The sequence below is a fragment of the Mya arenaria genome, chromosome 1 (genome assembly GCF_026914265.1).
Source record: "Mya arenaria isolate MELC-2E11 chromosome 1, ASM2691426v1".
Classification (NCBI taxonomy): domain Eukaryota; kingdom Metazoa; phylum Mollusca; class Bivalvia; order Myida; family Myidae; genus Mya; species Mya arenaria.
In genome coordinates this window covers 21,882,316-21,898,705 of record NC_069122.1, presented here as the reverse complement: position 1 = coordinate 21,898,705, position 16,390 = coordinate 21,882,316, and the positions used below count along the sequence as shown (strand labels likewise).

The window sequence follows — 16,390 nt, the reverse complement described above, 5'->3', positions numbered from 1 at the left end:
ACAGATTAAATTATTTGAATAGATATTGCGTTATGATTGATTCTTGCTTTGTCAAATCTACCTCGGTCTTTTGAAACATAGCTTGCAATTTATATAGTCTGCACTTTCTCAAACTATATTTTTGGTGGTAAATCGGCTGGCGACATTTGTAACTATTAATAGGAATTTTCTGTTGTGAGTGTCGAGTTCGTGGCTACACTGAACAGGGTTGAACCCTGTTCAAAAACCGTTTAAATGATGGTCTCACAGTGGGATATATTTGCTTAGTTACTACCAATAGTAATCATTTAATAACTGTGTGCACTGCCACTCATCCTCCGTGAAGTTCAGCCGATGATGATCATTTAGACAGTAAGATGACCTAAAGTAAGATTTAATTAGCAAGAAGTGCTCGTGGGCTACCCTCAATCCGCCCATTCATCATCATAAAATGTTACTTCATGTCACCACAATGGGATGTAACACTTAGATGACGGGGCTCAAAATGGGATGTAACACTTACATGACGGGGCTCACAATGGTATGTAACATTAACATGATGGGGCTCACAATGGTATGTAACACTAACATGACGGGGTTCACAATGGGATGTAACACTTAGATGACGGGGCTCAAAATGGGATGTAACACTTACATGACGGGGCTCACAATGGGATGTAACACTTACATGACGGGGCTCACAATGGGATGTAACACTAACATGACGGGGCTCACAATGGTATGTAACACTTACATGACGGGGCTCACAATGTGATGTAACCCCTTAATGATGGGGCTCACAATGGGATGTAACACTAACATGATGGGCTCACAATGGTATGTAACACTTACATGACGGGGCTCACAATGGTATGCAACACTAACATGATGGGGCTCACAATGGTATGTAACACTAACATGACGGGGCTCACAATGGTATGTAACACTAACATGACGGGGCTCACAATGGGATGTAACACTAACATGACGGGGCTCACAATGGGATGTAACACTTACATGACGGGGCTCACAATGGGATGTAGAACTTACATGACGGGGCTCTCACAATGGTATGTAACACTAACATGACGGGGCTCACAATGGGATGTAACACTAACATGATGGGCTCACAATGGTATGTAACACTAACATGACGGGGCTCACAATGGTATGTAACACTAACATGACGGGGCTCACAATGGGATGTAACACTAACATGACGGGGCTCACAATGGTATGTAACACTAACATGACGGGGCTCACAATGGGATGTAGCACTTACATGACGGGGCTCACAATGGTATGTAACACTTACATGACGGGGCTCACAATGGTATGTAACACTAACATGATGGGGCTCACAATGGGATGTAACACTAACATGACGGGGCTCACAATGGGATGTAACACTTACATGACGGGGCTCACAATGGGATGTAACACTAACATGATGGGGCTAACAATGGTATGTAACACTAACATGACGGGTCTCACAATGGGATGTAAAACTAACATGATGGGGCTCACAATGGTATGTAACACTAACATGACGGGGCTCACAATGGTATGTAACACTAACATGATGGGGCTCACAATTGGATGTAACACTAACATGACGGGGCTCACAATGGTATGTAACACTATCATGATGGGGCTAACAATGGTATGCAACACTAACATGATGGGGCTCACAATGGTATGTAACACTAACATGATGGGGCACAAAATGGGATATAGAACTAACATGACGGGGCTCACAATGGTATGTAACACTATCATGACGGGGCTCACAATGGGATGTAACACTAACATGATGGGGCTAACAATGGTATGCAACACTAACATGATGGGGCTCACAATGGTATGTAACACTATCATGATGCGGCTCACAATGGTATGTAACACTATCATGATGGGGCTAACAATGGTATGCAACACTAACATAATGGGGCTAACAATGGTATGCAACACTAACATGACGGGGCTCACAATGGTATGTAACACTATCATGATGGGGCTCACAACGGTATGTAACACTATCATGATGGGGCTAACAATGGTATGCAACACTATCATGACGGGGCTCACAATGGTATGTAACATTAACATGATGGGGCTCACAATGGTATGTAAAACTAACATGATGGGGCTCACAATGGGATATAGAACTAACATGACGGGGCTCACAATGGTATGTAACACTATCATGACGGGGCTCACAATGGTATGTAACATTAACATGATGGGGCTCACAATGGGATATAGAACTAACATGACGGGGCTCACAATGGTATGTAACACTAACATGACGGGGCTCACAATGGTATATAACACTAACATGACGGGGCTCACAATGGTATGTAACACTAACATGACGGGGCTCACAATGGGATATAGAACTAACATGACGTGGCTCACAATGGGATATAACACTAACATGACGGGGCTCACAATGGTATGTAACACTAACATGACGGGGCTCACAATGGTATGTAACACTATCATGATGGGGCTCACAATGGTATGTAACACTAACATGACGGGGCTCACAATGGTATGTAACATTAACATGATGGGGCTCACAATGGTATGTAACACTAACATGACGGGGCTCACAATGGTATGTAAAACTAACATGATGGGGTCTCACAATGGTATGTAACACTAACATGACGGGGCTCACAATGGGATGTAACATTAACATGATAGGGCTCACAATGGGATGTAACACTTAGATAACGGGGCTCACAATGGTAAGTAACACTAAAAGACGGGGCTCACAATGGGATGTAACACTAACATGACGGGGCTCACAATGGTATGTAACACTTACATGATGGGGCTCACAATGGTATGTAACACTAACATGACGGGGCTCACAATGGTATGTAGCACTAACATGACGGGGCTCACAATGGTATGTAACACTAACATGATAGGGCTCACAATGGTATGTAACACTAACATGACGGGGCTCACAATGGTATGTAACACTAACATGACAGGGCGCACAATGGGATGTAACACTAACATGACGGGGCTCACAATGGTATGTAACACTAACATGACGGGGTTCACAATGGTATGTAACACTAACATGACGGGGCTCACAATGGTATGTAACACTAACATGACGGGGCTCACAATGGTATGTAACACTAACATGACGGGGCTCACAATGGTATGTAACACTAACATGACGGGGCTTACAATGGTATGTAACACTATCATGATGGGGCTCACAATGGTATGTAACACTAACATGACGGGGCTCACAATGGTATGTAACATTAACATGATGGGGCTCACAATGGTATGTAACACTAACATGACGGGGCTCACAATGGTATGTAAAACTAACATGATGGGGTCTCACAATGGTATGTAACACTAACATGACGGGGCTCACAATGGGATGTAACATTAACATGATAGGGCTCACAATGGGATGTAACACTTAGATAACGGGGCTCACAATGGTAAGTAACACTAAAAGACGGGGCTCACAATGGGATGTAACACTAACATGACGGGGCTCACAATGGTATGTAACACTAACATGACGGGGCTCACAATGGGATGTAACATTAACATGATAGGGCTCACAATGGTATATAACACTAACATGACGGGGCTCACAATGGTATGTAACATTAACATGATGGGGCTCACAATGGTATGTAACACTAACATGATGGGCTCACAATGGGATGTAATACTTACATGATGGGGCTCACAATGGTATGTAACACTAACATGACGGGGCTCACAATGGTATGTAGCACTAACATGACGGGGCTCACAATGGTATGTAACACTAACATGATAGGGCTCACAATGGTATGTAACACTAACATGACGGGGCTCACAATGGTATGTAACACTAACATGACAGGGCGCACAATGGGATGTAACACTAACATGACGGGGCTCACAATGGTATGTAACACTAACATGACGGGGTTCACAATGGTATGTAACACTAACATGACGGGGCTCACAATGGTATGTAACACTAACATGACGGGGCTCACAATGGTATGTAACACTAACATGACGGGGCTCACAATGGTATGTAACACTAACATGACGGGGCTTACAATGGTATGTAACACTAACATGACAGGGCTCACAATGGGATGTAACACTAACATGATGGGCTCACAATGGTATGTAACACTAACATGACGGGTCTCACAATGGGATGTAAAACTAACATGATGGGGCTCACAATGGTATGTAACACTAACATGACGGGGCTCACAATGGTATGTAACACTAACATGACGGGTCTCACAATGGTATGTAACACTAACATGATAGGGCTCACAATGGTATGTAACACTAACATGACAGGGCGCACAATGGGATGTAACACTAACATGATGGGGCTCACAATGGTATGTAACACTAACATGACGGGTCTCACAATGGGATGTAAAACTAACATGATGGGGCTCACAATGGGATGTAACACTTACATGACGGGGCTCACAATGGTATGTAACACTAACATGACGGGTCTCACAATTGGATGTAACACTAACATGATGGGAACACTAACATGATGGGGCTCACAATGGTATGTAAAACTAACATGACGGGTCTCACAATTGGATGTAACACTAACATGATGGGGCTCACAATTGGATGTAACACTAACATGACGGGTCTCACAATTGGATGTAACATTAACATGATGGGAACACTAACATGATGGGGCTCACAATGGTATGTAAAACTAACATGATGGGGCTCACAATTGGATGTAACACTAACATGATGGGAACACTAACATGATGGGGCTCACAATGGTATGTAAAACTAACATGACGGGTCTCACAATTGGATGTAACACTAACATAATGGGGCTCACAATCGGATGTAACACTAACATGATGGGAACACTAACATGATGGGGCTCACAATGGTATGTAAAACTAACATGATGGGGCTCACAATTGGATGTAACACTAACATGATGGGAACACTAACATGATGGGGCTCACAATTGGATGTAACACTAACATGATGGGGCTCACAATGGGATGTAACACTAACATGATGGGGCTCACAATTGGATGTAACACTAACATGATGGGAACACTAACATGATGGGGCTCACAATTGGATGTAACACTAACATGATGGGGCTCACAATTGGATGTAACACTAACATGATGGGGCTCACAATTGGATGTAACACTAACATGACGGGGCTCACAATGGGATGTAACACTAACATGATGGGGCTCACGATGGGATGTAACACTAACATGACGGGGCTCACAATGTGATGTAACATGGGATGTAACACTAACATGATGGTGCTCACAATGGGATGTAGCACTAACATGACGTGGCTCACAATGGGATTTAACATGGGATGTAGCACTAACATAATGGGGCTCACAATGGGATGTAACATGGGATGTAACACTAACATGACGGGGCTCACAATGGGTCGTAACATGGGATGTAACACTAACATGATGGGGCTCACGATGGGATGTAGCACTAACATGACGGGGCTCACAATGGGATGTAACACTAACATGACAGGGCTCACAATGGGATGTAACATGTGATGTAGCACTAACATGACGTGGCTTACAATGGGATGTAACATGGGATGTAACACTAACATGACGGGGCTCACAATGGGGATGTAACATGGGATGTAACACTAACATGATGGGGCTCACAATGGGATGTAGCACTAACATGACGTGGCTCACAATGGGATGTAACACTAACATGACGAGGCTCACAATGGGATGTAGCACTAACATGACGGGGCTCACAATGGGATGTAACACTAACATGACGGGGCTCACAATGGGATGTAGCACTAATATGACGGGGCTCACAATGGGATGTAACACTAACATGACGGGGCTCACAATGGGATTCAACACTAACATGACGGGGCTCACAATGGGATGTAGCACTAATATGACGGGGCTCACAATGAGAATTAACACTAACATGTCGGGGCCCACAATGGTATGTAGCACTAATATGACGGGGCTCACAATGGGATTCAACACTAACATGACGGGGCTTACAATGGTATGTAGCACTTATATGACGGGGCTCACAATGGGATTCAACACTAACATGACGGGGCTCACAATGGGATTCAACACTAACATGACGGGGCTCACAATGGGATGCAACACTAATATGACGGGGCTCACAATGGTATGCAACACTAACATGACGGGGCTCACAATGGTATGCAACACTAACATGACGGGGCTCACAATGGTTTGCAACACTAACATGACGGGGCTCACAATGGTATGCAACACTAACATGACGGGGCTCACAATGGTATGCAACACTAACATGACGGGGCTCACAATGGTTTGCAACACTAACATGACGGGGCTCACAATGGTATGCAACACTAACATGACGGGGCTCACAATGGTATGTAACACTAACATGACGGGGCTCACAATGGTATGTAACACTAACATGACGGGGCTCACAATGCTATGTAACATGGGGTGTAACACTAACTTGATGGGGCTCACAATGGGATGTATGATATACATGATGGGAGGTAGCGTATACATGATGGGGTTCACAATGGGATGTATCTTCTTAGTCACCACCAGTGGTTAGAAGTTTTAATGACTAAACTCGTTGCACTGAAGTGAAGAGGAGTCTTGGTATTGGAGTGGTATTGATCGATCTTACCTAGTACAATTTCGCACCACCTTTTTCAGCGGTGTGTTCTCCTTCCTGTCAACATGGAGGCAGATGTACATCACCGTATACATGCACCTGTTCGAGTGGATACGAGGGGACCACCTGTCAAACACGTACGATTTTATTTACAATTTTCTTAAGAAAATGATTAAATTGTGCATACGTATTTTGGAAACAGGTTTGTCGAAGTTTTTGAGGAAACTTAAGTCATCATTTGAAGCACTGTAATTCAACGTAGCCTTTATGACGTTATTAATCACGTGGTAATTTAAACACACACCGTAGTTGGAACATACTATGCCTACGGGCCTAGATAGAGGGAAGACATTAATGTAACACTTAGGCCGATAAATAATTTCGATAATGACTATTGTTTTAAGCCAGTTGTTTTCTCCAGCAATATGCACATCACCGTGTCAAAATGGCGGCTCCTGTGTTGCACCTGACACGTGTACGTGTCCACCAACACACGTGGGCCCAGTTTGCGAAACACGTAAGTAACGAGTTTGTGCAATATCTTGAGTGATTCATGTTCGAGTGGTTGTTGTTTGATTGCTTGTATGTTGTTTGATTTCTTGTATAAATATGTTATGTGTGCATTATGTGTATGGTTGTTGTTTGATTGCTTTTATAAGCCTGCTTTGTGTGCATTATATGTATGGTTGTTGTTTGATTGCTTGTATAAGCCTGCTATGTGCGTATTATGTGTGTGGTTGTTGTTTGATTGCTTTTATAAATCTGCTATGTGTGTATTATGTGTGTGGTTGTTGTTCGATTGCTTGTATAAGCCTTCTATGTGTGTATTATGTGTGTGGTTGTTGTTTGATTGCTTGTATAAATCTGCAATGTGTGTATTATATGTGTGGTTTTTGTTTGATTGCTTGTATAAATCTGCTATGTGTGCATTATGTGTGTGGTTGATGTTTGATTGCTTGTATAAATCTGCTATGTGTGCATTATGTGTGTGGTTGTTGTTTGATTGCTTGTATAAATCTGCTATGTGCGTATTATGTGTGTGGTTGTTGTTTGATTGCTTGTACAAATCTGCTATGTGTGTATTATATGTGTGGTTTTTGTTTGATTGCTTGTATAAGTCTGCTATGTGCGTATTATGTGTGTGGTTGTTGTTTGATTGCTTGTATAAGCCTGCTATGTGTGTATTATGTGTGTGGTTGTTGTTCGATTGCTTGTATAAGCCTTCTATGTGTGTATTATGTGTGTGGTTGTTGTTTGATTGCTTGTATAAATCTGCTATGTGTGTATTATATGTGTGGTTTTTGTTTGATTGCTTGTATAAATCTGCTATGTGTGCATTATGTGTGTGGTTGTTGTTTGATTGCTTGTATACATCTGCTATGTGTGCATTATTTGTGTGGTTGTTGTTTGATTTCTTGTATAAGCCTTCTATGTGTGTATTATGTGTGTGGTTGTTGTTTGATTGCTTGTATAATTCTGCTATGTGTGCATTATTTGTGTGGTTGTTGTTTGATTTCTTGTATAAGCCTTCTATGTGTGTATTATGTGTGTGGTTGTTGTTTGATTGCTTGTATAAATCTGCTATGTGTGCATTATGTGTATGGTTGTTGTTTGATTGCTTGTATAAATCCGCTATGTGTGCATTATGTGTATGGTTGTTGTTTGATTGCTTGTATAAATCTGCTTTTTGTGTATTATGTAAATCTGCATGTGTGTGTTATGTGTGTGGTTGTTGTTTGATTGCTTGTATAAATCTGCTATGTGTGTATTATGTGTATGGTTGTTGTTTGATTGCTTGTATAAATCTGCTTTGTGTGTATTATGTGCATGGTTGTTGTTTGATTGCTTGTATAGACGATCTGTATTCTGTATATTGTATGTGTGGTTGTTGCCTGATGTATTGTATGCTGTGTAGGTATTGTTCGCGTTGTTGTTGCTTGATGCATTATATTGGCGCGTCAAATGACTATAAATAGTTAAATCATGAAAGTTAATTAAGGGATGTACGTTTAGAAGTATTGGATTGTTATTTTGGAGATTAATAGTTGTGAATAAACTGACGTAGAAAATGAAAACGCAGAAATTTATGTGCATGATAACAAATTATTGAGAAACCTGTAAATACTCTTTGACTTACATGTATTTAGAACATTTATTGATAGAGTACATCCATTTGACATAGATACTCGACAATGTTGCACTAGTATAAAATGCATTCGTGTGTTCATTATCATTTACACGATTTCAGGAAGAATTGTTGCCGCAGTAACCGACTTTATTGATCAGTACAACGTGAGTGATGTTGTTGCGGGGCACTTGGAACGGCTCCTCAGCACGAGCGACATTAACCACGGTAACTCTGCAAATCAACTAATTAATAAAGCAACAATCATCATACAAAGCTAACATCATTTTTCATTTATCCAATTACGTTTGGCGTAAGCGTGCTTATCAAGTTAAGATTAACTTAGATGGGTGAAATACTATGTGATGTCGTGGATGTATTTACGCTCACGACAAAAAACTGTAGTTAACCAATATATTTGATGACAAAACAAACATGTAACAACGTGTAAAATTGAAATAGATACATTAAAAAAAATCAATATTTGTATATATTAAAATAACAATGATTGCTTCTGAGGCAGGATACCTCGCCAAAATAAAATTGTTCCCCATTTTCGATGAAAACTTCATATAACGTATTCTTTCTTTTTTCGATGTAAATTCTCTTTGTTGCTATTTAAATAATTTTTCTTAATGGTGTTAAGATCAGAAAAATTAAACTTCGTTAGCTTGCACATATTTTGGTACAGAATGCATCCGAGTGTGTACAGTGTTAGAAAACCAGGTTGATTGCTGGGCAAAAAGAGTGTTTACCGAAGATGTACATGGTGACGACTCTTGGTCATTTATTGAGTGGTTGTGGAAATTCACTGAAATATGTTTTTTATTTGTTTCAGGTAACGAAAGTCTGTTGCATTGTGTTGACGATAACACCTGTACCGCGATCGGCCACAAGATCTGTGTTCCTCCCATGATCGAGCTGGGGCAGCAGCACTGTAGGAGTTTCTGCAAGTTCTGTGTCAGCAACATCTTGGCTGAACCCGATGGTAAACTAACAATACATAGTCCATGCTTAATATAAACACTCTGCCCTGGAGTGGAATACGGACTACCGTATTTTGCGATATGTATTGCGTGTGGATTTATGATTGGTATATAATAAAAAATATTATTTCTCCACTCTTTTGAAATAAAGTGGTGTATCTCAAACTATCAATTATCAATGAGTATTTCTATTAAGTTTCTATTATGCCATCGTTTTGATTTTAATTGGGTATAAACTATGAACAATTGTTTTTTGTTAATGTGATAGGAAACGATAACGAGTACAAACTTACAAATCATCGTTGTTGACAATGATCAGTTATTGGTCCTGCTGTGGCTTAAGAATCGCATGACAGCACTGTGTCTGACATTAATTAGTCTAAGATGTCCCCGAATTAAAATGGACACGTAATGCACCAGTCAATTGTAACCACAGGCCCTCAAGGTCTGGGGGTATACCGGGGATAGCCGGGGAAATGGGCCGTGGATTTACCTTTTCGTTGGCTCCGCAGTGCCGGATGAATGCGGTGATTTTGTCTTCGCACTAAATATAGCGGGGAATGAGCCTTACCTAGGGTCCCTGGGGTGCGGGGGCATTTGGCGGGGATTTTACTTCCAGTTCGTCTCCGCATGATGGGGATTTTACCCGGGCTTGGCTGGACCGAAAGTCAAAGTCCCCGCTATTCCCCGGACCGGGGGGGGGGGGGCGTGGTTACAATTAACTGGTGCATAATGAAATAAAATTAAATCGGTAATCTTATTTAACCTCAATTTAAAGTAGAGCATCGTTTCCGTGATTGGTCGATAATTTTCCGGAAGCAAACCATAAACTAACTTGAATATAGTTTTCCGTTTATAACGGTGCATCGAATTGGACGAATTTAGTGTTTTTTAAAGTTTATTTTTAATTTATCACGCGTCCATTTTAGTTTATATACTTGTTTGAATAGTTTGAATACATATATCTATTTCAAACCTGTTAAATTGCCATCGAAAATACTGTAAGATTTAAACATAAGATATGAATACCGGAAATAAATCTGTATTACACACTTGATTTTCTGATACCGTAACACACAATAGCCTTTTGCGCATGCACAAATCTGCTCCCGCATTACTACGCGAAAGAAATAGGGCGATTTCATCTAAAATTGTTTTTCTGAAGATAATTTTTATTGTTTTTATTTTAAAAACAGTTTAAAGGTATGAAATGAAAGAAATTATATGTTAATCGGTTGATCTGTGACATTGTATCACTTCTCGTTGCTTGCGTAAAGATACATCGCACTCAACGTTCGGTCTCGTGAGACAAGGACTTGACGCAAGCAACTCGAAGACTTTGTACGATGCCTTCGAGCAATGTACTGTTACAGAGCTGATAATGGAAAAAAAAATCAATTCGCATCATCCTGCAATAGAATCATGCTTTACTACTCGCCAAATTAAAGCAATGTACACTATACTGAACCATTCAAGCGAAGGAGAATCTAAGAAACTAAAATAAACTAAATTCATTTCAAAAACAAATTATTAGATATAACTGTTTTTTATAGTAAATATAACTTTTTATTTAAGCGTGCATGACGAACGCTGCTGATGTTGTTTTCGTCGTTGATGCTTCGGGCAGTGTCGGATTAAGTAACTTTGACAAGGTGAAGACGTTTCTAAAGAAGACAGTGAGTCACTTCAACATTGACCAGAAGCACACAAGGGTCGCTCTTATTGAGTTCAGCTCACAGGTGACTTTGATGTTTCACTTGAACGATTTCACGGACATTACCAACCTGATGTCGGGTATCGACAACATGACCTACTCCGGTGGTGGAACAGTTACATCGGAAGCCATTGAAATTATGAGAGGGGTTGGGTTCGTAGGGTGAGTTAAGTTGACATTATCTGTATTCACCAATATACGCGTTGAAGCTTTAAATTGAAACTCTTACTGTTATTGATTAATCGGTCATTAACAAGCGTTTGTGTTGAAAATGCTTTACATTAGGAAATTAAAATATTTGTTCACTATTTATTACCATGTCTCATTTTTGCCAACACGAATAATATCAAGTTGTATTATTTAAATATGCACCCAATAACACTCGAATATTTAAATATTTACCCTACCGAGTGTTTTCATCTCATTTCTATGCACATGCACCTCAAAGAGAACACTCATCTGTTTTCTATTGACAGAGAGAGACCTATGATCCCCGATGTTGCAGTCATCATAACCGACGGTCTGTCTAAGTACCCGACACTGACTCGGCGTCAGGCCGACCACGCTAAGGACGAAGGAATCACTATGTTCGTCGTCGGTATCGGCAACGAAACAGACCATCAGGAAGTGCGTTATATGGCCAGTGATGACAAGGACCTTTTCGAGGTGGACGATTATGACGAGCTTGAGGGCATTCATCTAGATGTGGCGAAGGGTATATGTAAAGGTAACCAACGTGTTCATAGCCAATGTCAACGCTTGTTTGACATATAACAAATTATTGCTAATTATGTCAATAAAGTTCATGCAGTGCTTGGTACTTTATACCTCTAATTTTTGAATTGATTTCTTAAAGTTAAGAGTATGCTTATTACACTACAGGTACTAGATAAATACAGTGTTGTTGTTTTTTACAAAATTCCATCTTTGTGGGTGTACTGCTAGTACAATGTACGTTCCAAAGAGCGACGTGTTAACATATATCCATGTGCCCCGTGTTGCAGTGGTTCTGCCATCGAATCATCACAGTCGCAATCTGTCGACGCCGTCGCACATATCGCACGAGTGTGTAGACATGTTGCCAATTTGCAGCACCTATGCCCGCGACTCTTGCTCCGACTATGAAGCCTACGCCCGGCACAACTGCCCCAAAACATGCGGATATTGTCCCGGGGAGAATTTGGTAAGCCTATGTACGCTTTAAAGTTTTAGGACTTTTTCCATGCGAGCGCACTTTCCTTAATATTCGATTACTAATAAGAAAAGGACAAACACCGTTTGGGGTTTAATTATATATGCCATGAGTCATTATGTTTAATTTAAGATGGGACAGTTTCTGTATTTGCAGGACAATGTGTAGTATACTAATGCACTTCCATTTGTATATGAATATGTTTTGTAGTATTTCGAGTGGGTTATCTGTACATACATGGTTTAGTGCTTTATTGCAGACATACTCTCTCTTGCAGGAACGTGATTTGTGTTCTATTGTAGACTGACTTTCTCTGTACTTCAAGGGACTTGCTTTGTGTTGTTATTGCGGAACGACTCTCTTTGTACTTACAGAAACGTAAATTGTGTTTATTTCAGACGAAATCTTTATGTGTACTTGCAAGAACATGTTTTTTGTTTTGTTGCGGACAGACTCTCTCTCTCTCTCTCTCTCTCTCTCTCTCAGAAACATGTGTTTTATTGCGGACAGAATCCATGTGTACTCGCGGAAACAGGCTTTGTGTTTCATCGCGGACATACTCTCTAAGTGTACTCGCAGAAACATGTTTTGTGTTTTATTGTGGACATACTCACGATGTGAACTTGCAGAAACATGTTTTGTGTTTTATTGCGGACATACTCACGATGCGAACTTGCAGAAACATGTTTTGTGTTTTATTGCGGACATACTCACGATGCGAACTTGCAGAAACATGTTTTGTGTTTTATTGCGGACATACTCACGATGCGAACTTGCAGAAACATGTTTTGTGTTTTATTGCGGACATACTCACGATGCGAACTTGCAGAAACATGTTTTGTGTTTTATTGCGGACATACTCACGATGTGAACTTGCAGAAACATGTTTGTGTTTAATTGCGGACATACTCACGATGCGAACTTGCAGAAACATGTTTTGTGTTTTATTGCGGACATACTCACGATGCGAACTTGCAGAAACAGGTTTTGTGTTTTATTGCGGACATACTCACGATGTGAACTTGCAGAAACATGTTTTGTGTTTTATTGCGGACATACTCACGATGTGAACTTGCAGAAACATGTTTTGTGTTTTATTGCGGACATACTCATGATGTGTACTTGCAGAAACATGTTTTGTGTTTTATTGCGGACATACTCATGATGTGTACTTGCAGAAACATGTTTTGTGTTTTATTGCGGACATACTCATGATGTGAACGTGCAGAAACATGTTTTGTGTTTTATTGCGGACATACTCATGATGTGTACTTGCAGAAACATGTTTTGTGTTTTATTGTGGACATACTCATGATGTGTACTTGCAGAAACATGTTTTGTGTTTTATTGCGGACATACTCACGATGTGAACTTGCAGAAACATGTTTTGTGTTTTATTTTGGACAGACTCTCTATGTGTACTTGCAGATACTTGTTTTGTGTTTTATTGTGGACCGATTTACTATGTGTACTTGCACAAACAGGTTGTATGTTCTATTTCAGACGTATTCTTTGTACTTTTAGGATTATTATTTTTGCTGTCAGACTCTTTTACACTTGAAGGAACATGTGTTTTATTGCAGGATTCTTTGCACTTGCAGAAACTATTTTTATATTTTATTTAAGAGAGAGTTACTTTGAACGCACATAAACATGCTCTATTTCAGACTGAGCCGGCGTGCGCGGACACATTGGACAACTGCGATGCGTTCGGCACAGTCATGTGCCTCGAGCCCAAATACATGGACTGGGTCATGGACTACTGTAGGAAGACCTGTGGTGTCTGTGGTAAATATATTGCATAGGGATGGACTCGATGAATAATATACTTATCAACATATTACTGCTGACTTCTGCATTTTTTCCTTGTATGCTATAGTTCCGTTATAGTATATTTCAGATGTACAATTCTATATAGAAATGTATATAAATTTACGCATTTATATTGTTACATCGTCATAACTGTAATCATCAATATATTTAAGGAAGTAAAAAAGACCTATGGACCACTGTTCCTCCCACGACCTCGACTACGGAACACGCAGCAGGTAGCTGTTTTGTTACGAAATGTTGCATGTAGATATGTATTAAAAGTCACAAAGTGCAAATATATAGTACGTTTTTAGTCCGTTATGGTCTGATGTTCGAGGAGTATAACATGTTGGCTATCGACAACATGGTTTCGACTTGTACACATTACTTATAAAAGGATGGAAATTTAATCATAGCATATAGGTACAAGTACAGTTAATAAATAACATATCAGTTAATACTTTTATAAACTAAACAATCTTTAGCTAATGCACCACACACATCATTTACAGCGCCTGTACCCTGTAAGGACGAAGTTCAAAACTGTCAGGATTACGACGCAGATCTGTGCACAAATCCGGCGTACTCAAACTTCCGTCGAGTTTCCTGCAGGAAGTATTGCGGCCTCTGCTATGTGACGCGCCACATACCCTCAATCACTGTCAATAGCCACAAGTATGGTCAATGTTATTCTCAGCTTAGTTGTGTATATTTGCAAAAAGTGATTAGAAACAAATTGGAACGCGATTTCTGAAAACATGTAGCACTAGCATTAATCAGCCGATATATAAATACATTTGTTACCGATATATCGATAAATTCAACTTCTGTAATTGCATTTAACGTTTTTAGTTTGAGAACAGATCACGTTGCTAAACCAATCTTTTATGGGAAAGCCGTGTAGACTTACAACATGCCTCATGTTTAAGGTGCCCATCTTGGAGTCTACCCGTCGAGTGTACGTTGGAAGAACACCCAACCCAGTGCTGTCCGACCCCGAAATGTCCCCAAGGCTACCGTCTTGGAGTCCGCAGGCAGTGACATTTGAACGTGAACATAACATCGAAATGCTGATTGACTAAATGCGTTTTAAATAAGGTGTCTTAATAAATATGTATAGCCTTCTCATAAAGTGTTGTCCATCGGATCGACGGTTTAGACCCAATTAATAACGACACGTGGCTGTGATGTGCCAATACCGACAACCGTATTCAAACCTGTCACGGACGCGAATGCCAGTGAACCTACAGGCAGCACGTGCAAGAACATATTTCACAAAAAACATGCATTTTAAAACCAGATTTCCACTTGGGATAAAAAAACAGGCCTCTTTCCATTAACTCTCGATAACTGCTATTTTACTGTAAATAATTATGTTTCCACAATAACTCTGCCTGAAGACAGTTTTAATGGGTAGTCCACATTGGTGCATTTTTCTATAATATCAATTTTATAGTTAATAAAAACGGCTAATGGATTCATGAATATAAGGGCTTCCAAATGGCGTCTTTAAAAAGCATAATTGCTTCCTAAAATGATGATTTGGGCGAATGTGATTGTCCTAAAATTCGTATTTCAATCAATGCCTCCCTGCAATACTACTTTTTCAGAAATAGTTAATCTCACTTGAATCTGTCATAGTAAAAATCAAAAACTGAAAACACCTTATTATATAAATATTTGATAGTAAAGGTTTCTTTATTTTTTTGCACAAATATTTATTTATCCATCGGTATACGTTTTATTTCTAGGACCAAATTTAACTGAATTTCACGTTTATCGCATATCGACGGTCAAAATGTGCACACGTATGAATACAAATGTAGTAAAAAAGTAGACATACTATTATCGTTATGATAATTCAAATAATAAAGAAATAAATCGAA

The 16,390-nt window shown here is 40.0% G+C and overlaps 1 protein-coding gene across 1 annotated transcript in view; it reads left to right on the top strand.

The window, feature by feature from the left end:
- LOC128233394 (transmembrane cell adhesion receptor mua-3-like) overlaps positions 1–15,687 on the top strand; it is an 18,877-nt gene extending 3,190 nt beyond the window's left edge. The window contains exons 4-14 of the mRNA XM_052947056.1: positions 6,717–6,812; positions 7,097–7,192; positions 8,924–9,028; positions 9,639–9,788; positions 11,362–11,662; positions 11,977–12,227; positions 12,505–12,683; positions 14,360–14,480; positions 14,678–14,740; positions 15,017–15,179; positions 15,434–15,687. Of these exons, the coding sequence (XP_052803016.1) occupies positions 6,717–6,812; positions 7,097–7,192; positions 8,924–9,028; positions 9,639–9,788; positions 11,362–11,662; positions 11,977–12,227; positions 12,505–12,683; positions 14,360–14,480; positions 14,678–14,740; positions 15,017–15,179; positions 15,434–15,545 (1,637 nt within the window). The 3' untranslated portion in view covers positions 15,546–15,687. The remainder of the gene's footprint in view (positions 1–6,716; positions 6,813–7,096; positions 7,193–8,923; positions 9,029–9,638; positions 9,789–11,361; positions 11,663–11,976; positions 12,228–12,504; positions 12,684–14,359; positions 14,481–14,677; positions 14,741–15,016; positions 15,180–15,433) is intronic.
- The last annotated feature ends 703 nt before the right edge of the window (positions 15,688–16,390 follow it).